Source organism: Miniopterus natalensis, chromosome 7 (genome assembly GCF_054644295.1).
Source record: "Miniopterus natalensis isolate mMinNat1 chromosome 7, mMinNat1.hap1, whole genome shotgun sequence".
Taxonomy (NCBI): Eukaryota; Metazoa; Chordata; class Mammalia; order Chiroptera; family Miniopteridae; genus Miniopterus; species Miniopterus natalensis.
Genome location: NC_142087.1, coordinates 26,330,100 through 26,343,281, shown reverse-complemented (window position 1 = coordinate 26,343,281; position 13,182 = coordinate 26,330,100). Strand labels below are relative to the sequence as shown.

Genomic DNA, 13,182 nt, shown 5'->3' with positions numbered 1-13,182 from the left:
GTGACCCTTTGTTGTCTGTCCATGTTAACATGGGGAATGTGCTAGATGAGTGGGATTCTGTGTACATGAGTGGAGTTTGTCAGCTGGGGCGTTTTGAGGGGTAGATGAAGCTGCTCTCAGGCTGGGCCAAGTGGAAGCCTTCCCTTTGGGCATGGCAGTTGCTTACCTGATTTTCACCAGAGGCTCCACTTATCTGTTTCAGAGAAGAGGCCACCGTATTGTTCTCTCCACTGGGGTAAATTTATGGCTGCAGGTACATCTGCAGGTGCAGGGGATGGAGTGGTGATGTCAAGGGAAAGAGCAGGTCTGGGAGAATGCAGAACTTCAATTGCTCATCCCCTTTCTACTCCACTCATGACTCCCGGGCACCATCACCTGCCATCTCTGATCAGGAGCCTTTCGTGAGTTCTAGAGTGCAGGCACCACCCCACCCTCCATTTCAGCCTCCCATTGCTCCCTCCTCGGGCCAAGCCTGGCCAGGCAAGGTGGAGAGACAGTCTGGCATGCAGTCACACATGCTCTGTCTGACCTCTCGGGCTTGCTGTGGGTTCTAAGATTGTCATTTACTTTCATATCATACAAACCCAACTCACCGAAGCCAAAGTCATTTCCCTACACAATAGGAGCCTCAGCCCTGAAAGGTTATTATCATGTAGACAATGCCCAAGAGGTCCAAGCCAGTGGGGAGACTATGTCTAATACGTTCCATAAACTCTGGCAGGAAATTTACTAAAATAGTATTTACTAGCATTTGTTAAATCACTTACGAACCAGATCCTTGTGGGGTTTCTCACTTTTAAAAAAATGCATTAGATAAATTTTTTAAAATACACAAATAAAAAATAAACACGTTCATAGATGTTTCACTTTCTACGTAACATCACAGCTTAGCCACCATCACAGTATTTCTCCAAGGGAATCGGCAGTGAGAGGAGGCTCAAGACATGATCCCAATCTGTTAAACAGGTCAGTGGGTGAAACCAAGGCCCCTTTGGTCATGTGCTCCCTCTCCAGTTTCTTTAGCCAGGGTGATTTTTTTTTTCTCCAGTTTCCAAAATACAGCTCTTCATGAAGCAACTCTGCTTGGTCTGGCAGGAAGGGAGTGCATCGCTGCCCTACTGGGGTAAGTTCCCTGGCCTCTTAGGGAGACTTGAGGGCCACAGGGATCCCCTGCTGACCTGGGGTGATTTCAGAGGGCCGTGGTGCCTGGATATATAGTTAATCCTGTGAATTGGGGCCACCATCTCACCATGGCTTCCAGGCACTAGGGGCTTTTAAATGCACAATGCAAATGTTGTCCCCCTCTTAAACATACTTGGTTGTAGGACTTTGATGCAATGGAGACCAATAGCCAGGATTTGCAATTGAACATTTGAAATCAGAAAGTTCCCCAAAAGGTCTCACCCTTGTGAGAGACACCCTAGAGACTGGGGATCATGGTGGCCTCTTGGGGACAGGTTTGAGAAGGTGGGTCCAGGAGGCTCCCAGACTGGCCTTTGTGTCAGGGGAGAGCCAGGCCCTCAGGTCCAAGTGCCCACGACCTTCAGTTCACCCCCATTCCCTTCCCAGATGCAACGCAAGCATCCAAAAGAAGAATGCCAGAGGCCAGACAGCCCACGACCTGGCTCTGGCGATTGGGGATGACCTCATCTCCTCGCTCTTTGCAGCTAAGCTTGGCCTGGACGAGTGTTAGACCCGAGGGCCTCCGCGGGGTGCACTGAAAGAAACCATCCAGCTCTGGCTGTTCTTTGTTCGTTTCTTACTGAAATGTGTATTTGAGGTTTGGGAGTTGAGGTTAAGGGGAACTCTTAAGCTTTTTCCTTTTTTATATGTATGTATATTTTGTTCTATTTATTTTATTTACACTTATGAACATTGGTATTTTGCTAATGAGCTCAAAGATTGGGCATGTTGAATTCTCTTTGTGGCAGCTTATGTTATTCTATAACTTGGATGAATCAAACACAGAGTGTGGTTTGAGCACTTTAAATAATACAATAACTATCAGTTATTTTTATTTTTTATCTTTTTTATTTCAGAGAGGAAGGGAGGGGGGAGAGAAACGTCAATGATGAGAGTTACTGCTCAGCTTCCTGCACGCCCCCTACTGGGGATCAAGCTGCAACACAGGCATGTGCCCTGGTTCATAGGTCACCGCTCAACCACTAAGCCACACCAGCTCGGCCTACCTTTATTGTTGAAAGTATTACAGATGTCCCCCTTTTTCCCCCATTGATCTCCTCCTCCCCGCACCCCCCTCCCCCAGGCCTTCACCACACTATTGTCTGTGTCCTCGGGTTATGTGTATGTGCATGCAAGTTCCTGGGTTAATCCCTCCTAACCACCCCCCCACCCCCACCCCACCCTGCCTTCCCCATGAGATTTGTCAGTCTGTTGCATGCTTCTAGGTCTCTGGATCTATTTTGTTCATCAGTTTATTGTGTTCATTATATTTCACATATGAGTGAGATCGTGTGATATTTGTCTTTCTCTGACAGTGTAAGGTACCAATACCGCAGGGGCATTTCCTAATGTGCCCTGGATGGTGAGGAACTTAATGCATGTTTTATTATAGGTAATAATTGCATGTAATTCAAAGCTATAAAGTATAATGTAGTGAAAAACCTGCTTCCCATCCCTGCCCCAAAGCCACCCACTTCCTCTCCTCACAGGCAGCCAATGGTACCAGTGTCGTATCTTTCCAGTAGTGTAGGCTGGTAGAAGCATGTATATGTAGTGTATATCTATGCACATAAGAGTATACATGAATGTAAACATAGGTAACACACATATATATTATTTCCCCCTTGTAAGACAAGTAGTAGCAAACTACACACTGTCCCATCTTGTTCTTTGGCTTAATGTGTCTTGTAGGTGGTTCCAAGGTAGTATGTAAAGATTGAATTTAAAATGTTTTTCTTATGTTGAACTCATCAATATTCCTATTGTTATAGTCTATAATTTGGTGACAAGCTTTGAATAAACTATTTGCAGGTGTGTCTAAATGTGACCTATTTTTTTCAGAATGTTATTTCAATCTTTGGTGATTGAGTCATGGAGTCTCTAAATTCTTTTAACGTATATAACTAGAATATTCATTAATTTAAATAATTAATTTGGCACAATAAATAATAGACTTTGTTAAGGTATTGCTATCATCACTACCTGCACTTTATTTCCTATGGGCAGGTGGCTGTCTGTAGGGAGGACAGGTGCAGTCCTTGGAATCCAAGCTCCCAGTGAGCTGGGACAGTGTCTTCTGGTCACAGCCTTGGTCTTCGTTAGAACGCTGCAAGGGTAGCCAGCGCCTGGAGAGACCCGTGGAGTGTGACCATCTGGTCTGGCATCTGGGGATGGAGAAGAGGTTGCACTGTGTCAACTTTGCTTAGCTGGGACCTTTCCCAGAGTTCTCTTGGTTCAAGGTTGGCTGCGAGAGAAACTGTACAGGGTTTGAGATTTAGAAGGTGGGAGTGAAACAATGGCCATCATGCTTGGAAGGTGGGTTAGGGCACCAGTTGCTGCTGTGGCTCAGACCTCATAGGAATCGACTGGGCCTGAGATGGAGCATGACTGTAAGTCTTAAACACTCCTATTACAGGACTAATTTGGGAGTGTGGCTTCAAGAGTCTTACCTGTTATTGGAGGGCCAAGGAGGGAACATGGTTTGAACACTATTTTATTTTTTATTATTATTTATTTATTTATTTTTGAACATATCTTTATTGATTTCAGAGGAAGGAAAGGAGGGGGAGATAGAAACATCAATGATGAGAGAGTTATTGATCGGCTGCCTAGCCTGCAACCCAGGCATGTACCCTGACCGGGAATCAAACCCCGATCTCCTGGATCCTAGATCAATGCTCAACCGCTGAGCCACGCCTGGCTGGGCAACACCATTTTATTGTTAGAGTGCCAATAAGGAGGCGTCACTAGGGGTGGTCTGATATGGGTGTGACTGGAGACCCAAGGCTCTGACACTAAGGAATTGTTTGGTCATAACTGAAAGGCCCCCCTGGAAATGGAGTTTTCGGGACAGTGTATTGGTAAGGAGGCTCCATGGTGGGACAACCAGGGACTAAAAGCCTGACAAAAAGCAAGAAAGATGGTTAGGACATGATTCAGCAAAGACAACGATAGACATCTGAGAGGTAAGAGGAGAGATGCAAGAAGGGGATCTGTCACCAAAGCCAAGGGAAGAGTAGTTCCAGATGAAAGTGGACTCCAGAGGAAGCCATATTTTCTGGGAGAAATCTGGAAGATTTCCTCCCCTCACCTGAAATCTCTGGATAGTTTCTAAATGTCCTCCCTGTATAAGGGATCAGACTTTCTAATAAATATACTAGTGACTCAGTACTTACGTCTTCCAAGGAAGTGAATTCTTGTGGAATAGTGGACTTAGGCGTTCAATATATCTGTACCACTCCTTACTCCCTATTTTTATAGATGAGTAAATGAGATACATAGCCAAGGCTACAGATTTGTAAAGAAGCAAAGTTTATTAGAACAAAAGGCCTCAAAACATGAAGACTTAGTGTGAAGAAAGTAAACTAAGCCAAATGTCCTTCGACCACTTACGGAATGCATTTTTCTGCTCCATTTCATCAAAGTGTAAAAACTGAGTATTCAGTCCTCACCGACATCTACACTTTCAGAGTGTGATGGGTCAGAAGGTTGCCCCATAGGTCTCAGAGTCAGTTTGGATGGGCCTGTGGTGGTGGTGAGACTTCTGGCTAAAGCCTTGCCCACACCTCCCACACCTAAGGCTTCTCCTCCTGGTGTGTCGTCTGATGTAAGATGAGGTATGACTTCTGGATAAAGCCTTGGCCACACTCTCTGCATACACAGGGCTTCTCTTTTGAGTGGACCCACTTATGTGTGATTAAAGCGGACTTATCGCTAAAGCCTAGTCCACACTGCCTGCACGTGTAAGGCTTCTCCCTCGAGTGTTTCCTCTTGTGCCTGATGAGACCTGCCTGGTGACTGAAGCCTCGCCCACACTCCCTGCACACGTATGGCTTTTCCCCCGAGTGTGTCCTCTGGTGGGCAACGAGGTTTGACTTCTGGCTGAAGCCTCGCCCGCACTCCTCACACACCATGGGCTTTTCCCCTGAGTGTGTCCTCTGGTGTCTGATGAGATTTGATTGCTGGCTGAAGCCTCGCCCACAATCCTTGCACACAATGGGCTTATCCCCTGAGTGTATGTTCTGGTGTCTGTTGAGGTGCGACTTCAGACTAAAGCCTCGCCCGCACACCCCACACACGTAAGGCTTCTCCCCGGTGTGCGTCCGCCGATGTGAGATGAGGGTTGAATTCTGGCTAAAGCTGTGCCCACACACCCCACACACGTAAGGCTTCTCCTTTGAGTGTGTCCTCTGGTGGTTGACAAGGGTCGTCCTCTGCCTGAAGCACCGCCCGCACTCCTTGCAGGCATAGGGCTTCTCCCCCGAGTGCGTCCTCTGGTGTGAGATGAGGTTCGACCTGTCGCTGAAGCCCAGTCCGCAGTCACCGCACACGATGGTCTTCTCCTCTAGGTGTGTCCTCTGGTGTCTGACGACAGCGGACTTCTGGCTGAAGCCTTTCCCACACTCCCGGCACACGTAGGGCTTCTCCCCCGAGTGTGTCCTCTGGTGGATGATGAGGTTGGACTTCTGACTAAAGCCCCGCCCGCACGCGCTGCACATGTAGGGCTTCTCGCCCGAGTGGGTCCGCTCGTGGATGATGAGCGTGGACTTCCGGTTAAAGCCCCGCCCACACACGCTGCACACAATGGGCTTCTCCCCCGAGTGTGCCTTCTGGTGCCTGGCAAGGCTTTTCTTCAGACTGAAGCCCTTCTCACACACCCCGCACACATACGGCTTCTCGGCCGAGTGTATCCGCTGGTGACTGAGCAGGTTTGTCATCTTGCTGAAGCCCAGCCCACACTCTCCACAGTGGACTGTCCCAAACCCCAAGGCCTCCATCCTCCTCAGCAACGCGCCCGTGCCCTCGGGACTCCCCGTGGGCGCGGGGCTGGCCTCTACTGCCACCCCGCCGGTGCCCGTCCTGGGGCCGCCTGGTTGCCTCGGGGGGGCCCTGGAGAATGCTGCTGAAGTTCTTTTCTTTGTCTTTCCGAAGGCAGGCCTGGAGCCTTCTCTCTCTGGACCCTCTGTTTTGTCACTCCAGCAGCTTGGGTCAGAGGCTTCTTGCTGCTTTCTCCGGCTTCCCTGGCGCAGATCCCCTGGCTGGGCGTGACTGTCTGCACACAAGCACGGGAAGATCCAGGGGGGCTGGCCGCACAGCACGTGCTGCACGTGGAACTTCTGACTGGGGAAATCCGGGGCGCAGAAAGCACGGCGCAGGAGCTCTGGCGTCGGCTCTCCTGCAGAGAGATGAGTGAGAGTCAGGACTGAGACGGGGCAACCCGGTAATTCTGCCGAGTCTGATGGCAAGACTTAATTTCCTGTTCTTCAAAATGCTTAAAACCTAAGTGCTACTCAAATAAGACCTTCCTTTATATGATCACCTTTCCAGCCCATCACAACATCTTCCAATTTCCAATACAATCCAGAAAGTCCACTGCTAAACCTATCCTAGTATCAGACTATAAAAGCATCACAGTCAGTTTCCGCTCTGAAAATAGGGCTCATATGCAACAGTCTCCCCCCTACCCCCACCACAATTATCTACTCACAACCACCCACACTAATATAAACTGTGTCCGCATGTATTTTCTTTGACTGAGAGATCTCTAACTAGAGGACCCCTGTGGAAATGTCATGTCTTTCCCTATTTCCCTATGAACAAAAGGAGAGACAGAGAGAGCAGTCATTCAGACTGGAGAACTCCTAGTGTAACCAATAGCACAAAAAAAGTGGCTAAACAGATCATGTGTGAGATGCCTGAACTAGTTTCCCCACCCACCTACAAATATTTATCAGGGTTTCTTTGTGCCAGAATTCCTACAAGGCAGTAGGTCTACAGCAATGGGCAACACAAACAGCCGTAAGCGATACTCCTTGCTGGTGCTCCTGACCAATTCAAGCCCTGATAATTTCTATAAATAATATAAATAAAAGTTTCCCCTGAAATCAATACAAAAGAAAATTTTCTTCTTATAGTACCTCTTGTGTAGGAGATCCCAACGTTAAAAGCAGTGTTTCATCGCAACTGGTTCTAGTCAGCTGAAGGCAATAAAATGACCACACAATTTGAAACACCAGGTACACTCTTTCCTTGGTCAATGAACTGAACTTCTGAAAATCAACTGTGTACCCGGCTACATTCCAGAATCACTGCATCCTATATAAAATGCTATGGTATTTAGAGATAGGGCCTTTGAAGAGATAATTAAGGTTAAAAGAGCTCATACGGGTGGGGCCCTAACCCAATATAAGTGTTATCTTTACAAGAGAAACATGAGCAACAGGGATGTGTGCACACAGGGGAAAGGCCAGGTGAGGGCAGAGTAAGAAGTCACCCAGCTGCAAGCCAAGAAGACAGGCGTCCAGAGCAACTAAACCTGCTGACATACTGATTGTCCAAGAACTCTAAGCCTTCAGAACTTAAAAAAATATTCTGTTTATGCCCCCTAGTCTGTAGTATTTTGTCTTGGCAGCCTTTACTTCCTTTGCCCTAATCTTTCCTATCACTGCAGTCAAGCGCCTATGCATCTGCCCCATGGTCAGCCCCTAAGTAAGTCCTATGAAACATCAGTTATTACAGTAAATGTGAAAGGGCCACAGTTCCTATTATAAAAGACAATTGGTTCCGCATAAAATGTAATACCAGTTACATGCTACTGCTTAAAAGTAGAACACCCAAATCACATTATTTTTATTTAAAAATAAAAGAATAACACAGAAATACTATACCAAAAAAATACACAAGAAAGTGAGCACTAAGACTAACCAGAAAGAAAATTTAAAAGGAGTATCACATGGAACGAAGAGAATTTTAATGTTAAAAACTTCATTAATAAATGGATTAAATTGTGATGAATCTTTATATACCTAACATTTTACTGAAGTAAAATATAAGGCAAAAACTTAGAAATAAATGGAGGACTTAATATAAATTACAATGACATTGCGGAGCTTTATGACTCTTCCTAGTGCATGAAAAATAAGGACATAACTTGAAAAATAGAAATAATTTCTATTATACATGCTATAACCCCTCAATTCTAGGAAAATTAATTGTAAGGCTCTCTTTTAAATTTAATAAAACAGAGAAACAGAAAATTTCTTAAAAACACAAAACATATACTTCTCTGTGCATGAATCATTTATAAAACTGTCAAAAGTATTTTAAAAATTAAAACATAATTCCTTAAAATTATCTATATTTCTATCATTTAAAAATAATTCCAAGGAAAAAGAAAAGTTCCCAGAAACACCTGCCCTAATCTCTCCAATTCTATCCCCACTGAAGTAATCACTAGTCATGGTAAACAACAATACAGACTTCTATGTTCATATAAACATATTGGTATATAGTCTTTCACATACTTCTCTTTTTTAACAAAAACTGAACAACACTGTTTTGCAACTTTTTCATTTAATAATATATCCATTAAGTACCTGAGTTATTCTGATGAAGGTAAAGGAAAATCTGCTTATCATTAATAAACAGAAAATAGAAACACAAACGCAGAAAATTATAATAAAAGTAAATAGAAATGACAAAACTGAAAAAATAAAATACTTGAAATGAAAAATGCACTGGCCAGTGCTTAATAGCATACTGGAGATGACAGAAGAGACAGTAAACTTGAAAACAGATGAACAGAAATCATCCAATGTGAATAAGAGAGAGAAAAAAAGATTTAATAATACAGGCAGGCTCCATAACCTGTGGGCAATGCAAAGGGACTAATACACATTTAACTGTACAGGGCAGAGTACAGTTAAATGGGGGGGGGGGGAGTACAGGGCAGAAAAAAACCACATGAGGAATAATGGCTGAACATTTCCCAAATTTGGCTCTAGCCATCAATTTACAAATCAATTAAAAAAATCTCAGTGAACCCCAAGCAGGAAAATACAAGAAAGGAATGTCTGAACAGTCACATCAGAGACAAACAGTGAAGCACCAAAAATACAGAGAAAGGTCTGAAAGTAGCCAGAAGGGAGGAAGAAAAGTTAACAAAAAACAGGGTAACAATTATGGAAATGACAGCTGACTTCTCATCAGAAACAATGGAGGCCAGAGCAAGGAAACAATCTCTTAAAATTGCCTCAAAGATAAATAAACCAATCTAGAATTCTATACCCAATGAAAATATCCTTCAAGAGTAAAGGAGAACTAAAGACACATTCAGAAAAACAAAACATAAGCAAATACACTGCCACCTGCACCACACGGAATGCTAAACAAGTACTTTAGCCTAAAATCATACCAGGTGGAAACTCAGGTCTCCAGGAAAAAAATGAAGAGTACAGAAAATGGTAAATTATCTGAATGCATATAAAATATTTTTTCTTGATTAAAAAATGCATATTGTATTAGGATATTTACAATGTATGTAGGTATAATACAAATGACAACTACAGAATAAAGAATGTTAGGGGAAGGAGTAATTGGAACTGTGCAATTGCAGTGTTTTTACATTTTTACATAAAGTGGTAGCCAGGATAAGTAGGAGAAGAAAAGCTGGGATTACATATCTTCATTCCTTAGAGCACGGGTCAGCAAACTTTTTCTTAAATGGTCAGATAGCAAATAGTTTATGCTTTGAGGATAAGAGGTAAAAATGAGGATACTATATAGTTACTTATATAACCATTTAAAAATGTAAAAACTATGTTTGGCTCACAGTTTTTTAAGAATTCCATTTCAATTTCTCAGTTGGATTTTTAGCCTTCCTTCCTCTCCTGGGCTTGCCTTATTTCTTTAGCTCACTCAGATTTTTTCCTCAGTCTTCCTTGATCTTTAAAAAAAAAGTAACAACAGAAAGGAGTCTATGAATATGGAAGAGAACTGAGTGAGGTAGAGAGGGGAACTCAGGAGAAGGAAGAAAGGCTTCTAGTGGAGGAAGACACACCAGGAAAGCCCCTCACTGGGGTAAGGATGAAGGTCTGGAAGGGAGGCCATGCCAGGCAACGCAAACAGCAGTGGGGAGGGGAGGTGTGTGTCTTCCCTCTGTGACCCCTGAGCAATACCTCCTCTCCCCCACCTCCTGAGCTGCCCACAGCTCTATGATTCATTGGCCAGTGTTCCCCACTCACCTGGACAGGTGGCTGGTGGGCATTTTCTCTCCTCTCTCCAGGTTTCTTTCCCTTGCTCCAGCTCGGTGATGAGTTTTGGTTTCGAAAATGGAATTCCTGCTCACAGGAAAAGAAAACAAGGCAGCTGCACGTTATGGACTAAAGGGCCAAGTCAGAAGGCAAGATGGCTGCTTCAAGCATATCCTACAATGCCCAGTAGCATGAATGGAAGTCTTAAGAGATGCCAGGCTTACCCAGCGAGACCAGGTTGCTGTAGTTTTCCAGCATTACCTCCCTGTACAGGGATCTCTGAGCAGGGCTCAGCAATATCCACTCCTCCTGGGTGAAATCCACAGCCACATCCCTGAATGCCATGTGTGCCTGTAACACAAAATACAGCCCTGCTCATCAAGGACCCAGCCTTGCCCATGACTCAAGGTGGAGGGCAGGGAGAAGGCTTCCCTGGGGCAGGCAAGAGAGATATCTAAATCCTGCCTTTGACTTCAACCTTGGTGCCCTGTGTTCCAAGACTTTTATACCACTGTGGCTATCCAGCAAGCAGCACTTCTGAATCTACAATTCAAGATCCTGGGTGAGCTATTTGGAGAATATATGCAAAAAAGAGTCCCTAACTCTCAGAAACTTTAAATGTAGGCAGAGAGAAGAGTGGACAACATATAAAAATTAAACAATAGTAAAACATAACATATTTTCTGAGTTTTAAGAATTTAAAAGATTAAATAGCATAACCAACTGAATCAATATTGAAGCACCTGAGTGACTAAAGTTCATATAATTCAATAATGGCACAGGGAGACTGGAAATACTACTGCCTGGGAAAATCCAGGAGTGTTCTACTGTGGGATCACATCTGAGCTCAATCAACAAGAGTTCATACCGAAGCAGAGGCATGGAGAAAGCATAGGATGGAATATATTCTCATGCAGCTGTAAAACAAGATCTGACAAGGGTGGGTGTAGGGGAAGAGACTGAAAAAGTGACTTGCAGGAGAAGTTGGAAATAATAATCCTAACAATTATTATTTCCTATATACCAGGTGCTTTAATTTCATCACAAGTGTTATCACAGCCAACATCTCTGTGAGGTGGACACCACTGATTACTCCCATTCTACAGATGAGGAAAAGAAGGCTCAGAGAGGTAAAGTAACATGCTCATGGCTGCACAGCTAGAATATGGTGAAGCTGAGATTTGAACCTGAGCAGTCTGACTTTGCAGTTTGAACAGAAGCTAAACAGATTATTGAAAAGGTCTCTTTCAGCCCTAGCCAGTTTGGCTCAGCGGTTAGAGCATCAGACTACAGACTGAAGGGTCCCGGGTTCGATTCCAGGCAAGTGCTGTACCTCAGCTATAGGCTCAAACCCTGGCCCCTGTCGGGGTGCATGTGAGAGGCAACCAACTGATGTGTCTCATACTGTTGTTTCTCTTTCTCTCCCCCCCTTCCACTCTCTCTGAAAAGCAATAGAAAAAATATCCTCAGGTGGATTTAAAAAAAAAAGGGTTTCTTTCTAGCAGGTTAAATGACAAGTTAGTACATCATGTACTGCAGACATTTCAGTCAACAACAGACCACATATACCATGGTGGTCCCACTAGATTATAATAAAGCTGAAAAAAATCCCTCTTCCCAGTGACGTTGTAGTGCAACGCATTACTCATATGTTTATGGTGATGCTGGCACATCTGTATGGCACATCTGATAATAAGTAACTGTTACTGGTTTATATATTTCTATACTATTTATTATTATTTTAGTGTCCTCTTTCTACTTACATAAAAAAGTTTGCTGTGAATCAGTGTGCCGTGTTATGCCAGCAGCAGCCTCATGCATCTCATGCTTACCATGTTTCTTGATCGCATCATTTCCTCTTGTGCTTGACTTAATCTCAAGTTGTTTTATAAACTTAATGTAGCTTAAGTGAACATTATTTATGTTGGGCAAAGGAAACCCACCAGTAGTTCAGCATGCAAAGGGTAAGTGGGACCCTACCTGAAGCAGGGCTGTCAGGAGCCCGGGAGTCCTCCCTTTGCCCACTAGACAGTCCTCTCTGGGCAGGCTGGAGCCATAAGGGGGCAGAACAAGAACAAAAAGATTCAGGAGAGTCACTGGAAACCCTCATGATCCAGCAGGGTAGAGATTCCTCTTCCTTAAAGCATTAGGAATGGACCTGTCACATTAGAAAAGACTGTGGGCAGCTTGCCGGGAAGAGAGCTGGTAAGTGGGCTGTGAACACTGCCTGCTCAGACCTGCTACTGACACTGACCCTGCGCTGGTCCAGTCTCACCTTCGCTCTCAGTAAGGAAAGTTAATACCTACCAGGCACTTGGTATATACTAGAGACTGTTCCACGCACTGTACAAGTTTTACCTCATTCTACCCTCCCAACCCAATGAAGTATGACTTCTTATCTTCATTTTACAGATAAGAAAATTGAGACACAGTGAGGTCAGTCTCTTGCCCAAGGGGACACGGCCATACAGTGACAGAGCCTGGATGAAATGTGGCTGTGGAGGCCATGCTCCTGAACAGGGCAGCGATAAGAAACCACTGTGGACTGTAAGGGTTCTCGGGGTATCGTTCTGAGGTGAAATCAAGAGTGGTCACGAGGTGATAGGCGCTGAATCTGGGTGGTGGGTCTGTGAAGTTCTATCTACTTCTGTCTTAAATTTTTCCATAATAAAAAGTTAAAATGAAACTTAAAATCCCAAAGCCTGGCCACACCGGAGATGTGGGAATTCTCGATTCCTGTGGTTAGTGACAGTCCCCAGAATCTCTGAAAAACTTGCCCAGTGGGCCTCAGCCCCACTTCTTCCTCCAAGGCCGGAACCCAGGGGCGAACCGCCAATTTGAGACCCTAAGGTGGCGCCCAAATGGCCCTTCTAACACCTCGTCCAAGCCAGGGACGTTTGACCAAGCCCGCCAGCCCCACACCCCGCCTCCCCACAGCCAAGGGTAGTGGGGCTCGAAGTAAAACTAT

The 13,182-nt window shown here is 44.6% G+C and overlaps 2 protein-coding genes across 2 annotated transcripts in view; one reads left to right on the top strand and one right to left on the bottom strand.

Moving 5' to 3' along the window:
• Positions 1–2,255, top strand: part of DZANK1 (double zinc ribbon and ankyrin repeat domains 1) — a 43,599-nt gene extending 41,344 nt beyond the window's left edge. The window contains exons 20-21 of the mRNA XM_016211983.2: positions 1,049–1,123; positions 1,570–2,255. Of these exons, the coding sequence (XP_016067469.2) occupies positions 1,049–1,123; positions 1,570–1,693 (199 nt within the window). The 3' untranslated portion in view covers positions 1,694–2,255. The remainder of the gene's footprint in view (positions 1–1,048; positions 1,124–1,569) is intronic.
• A 2,417-nt stretch (positions 2,256–4,672) lies between these two features.
• ZNF133 (zinc finger protein 133) lies at positions 4,673–10,572 on the bottom strand. The gene is made up of 3 exons (XM_016211984.2): positions 10,439–10,572; positions 10,206–10,301; positions 4,673–6,358 (listed from the first exon to the last, which is right to left on the bottom strand). The coding sequence occupies exons 1-3, from the start codon at positions 10,557–10,559 to the stop codon at positions 4,758–4,760; spliced, it is 1,818 nt and encodes a 605-aa protein (XP_016067470.2). The 5' UTR covers positions 10,560–10,572; the 3' UTR covers positions 4,673–4,757.
• Between the last annotated feature and the right edge of the window lie 2,610 nt (positions 10,573–13,182).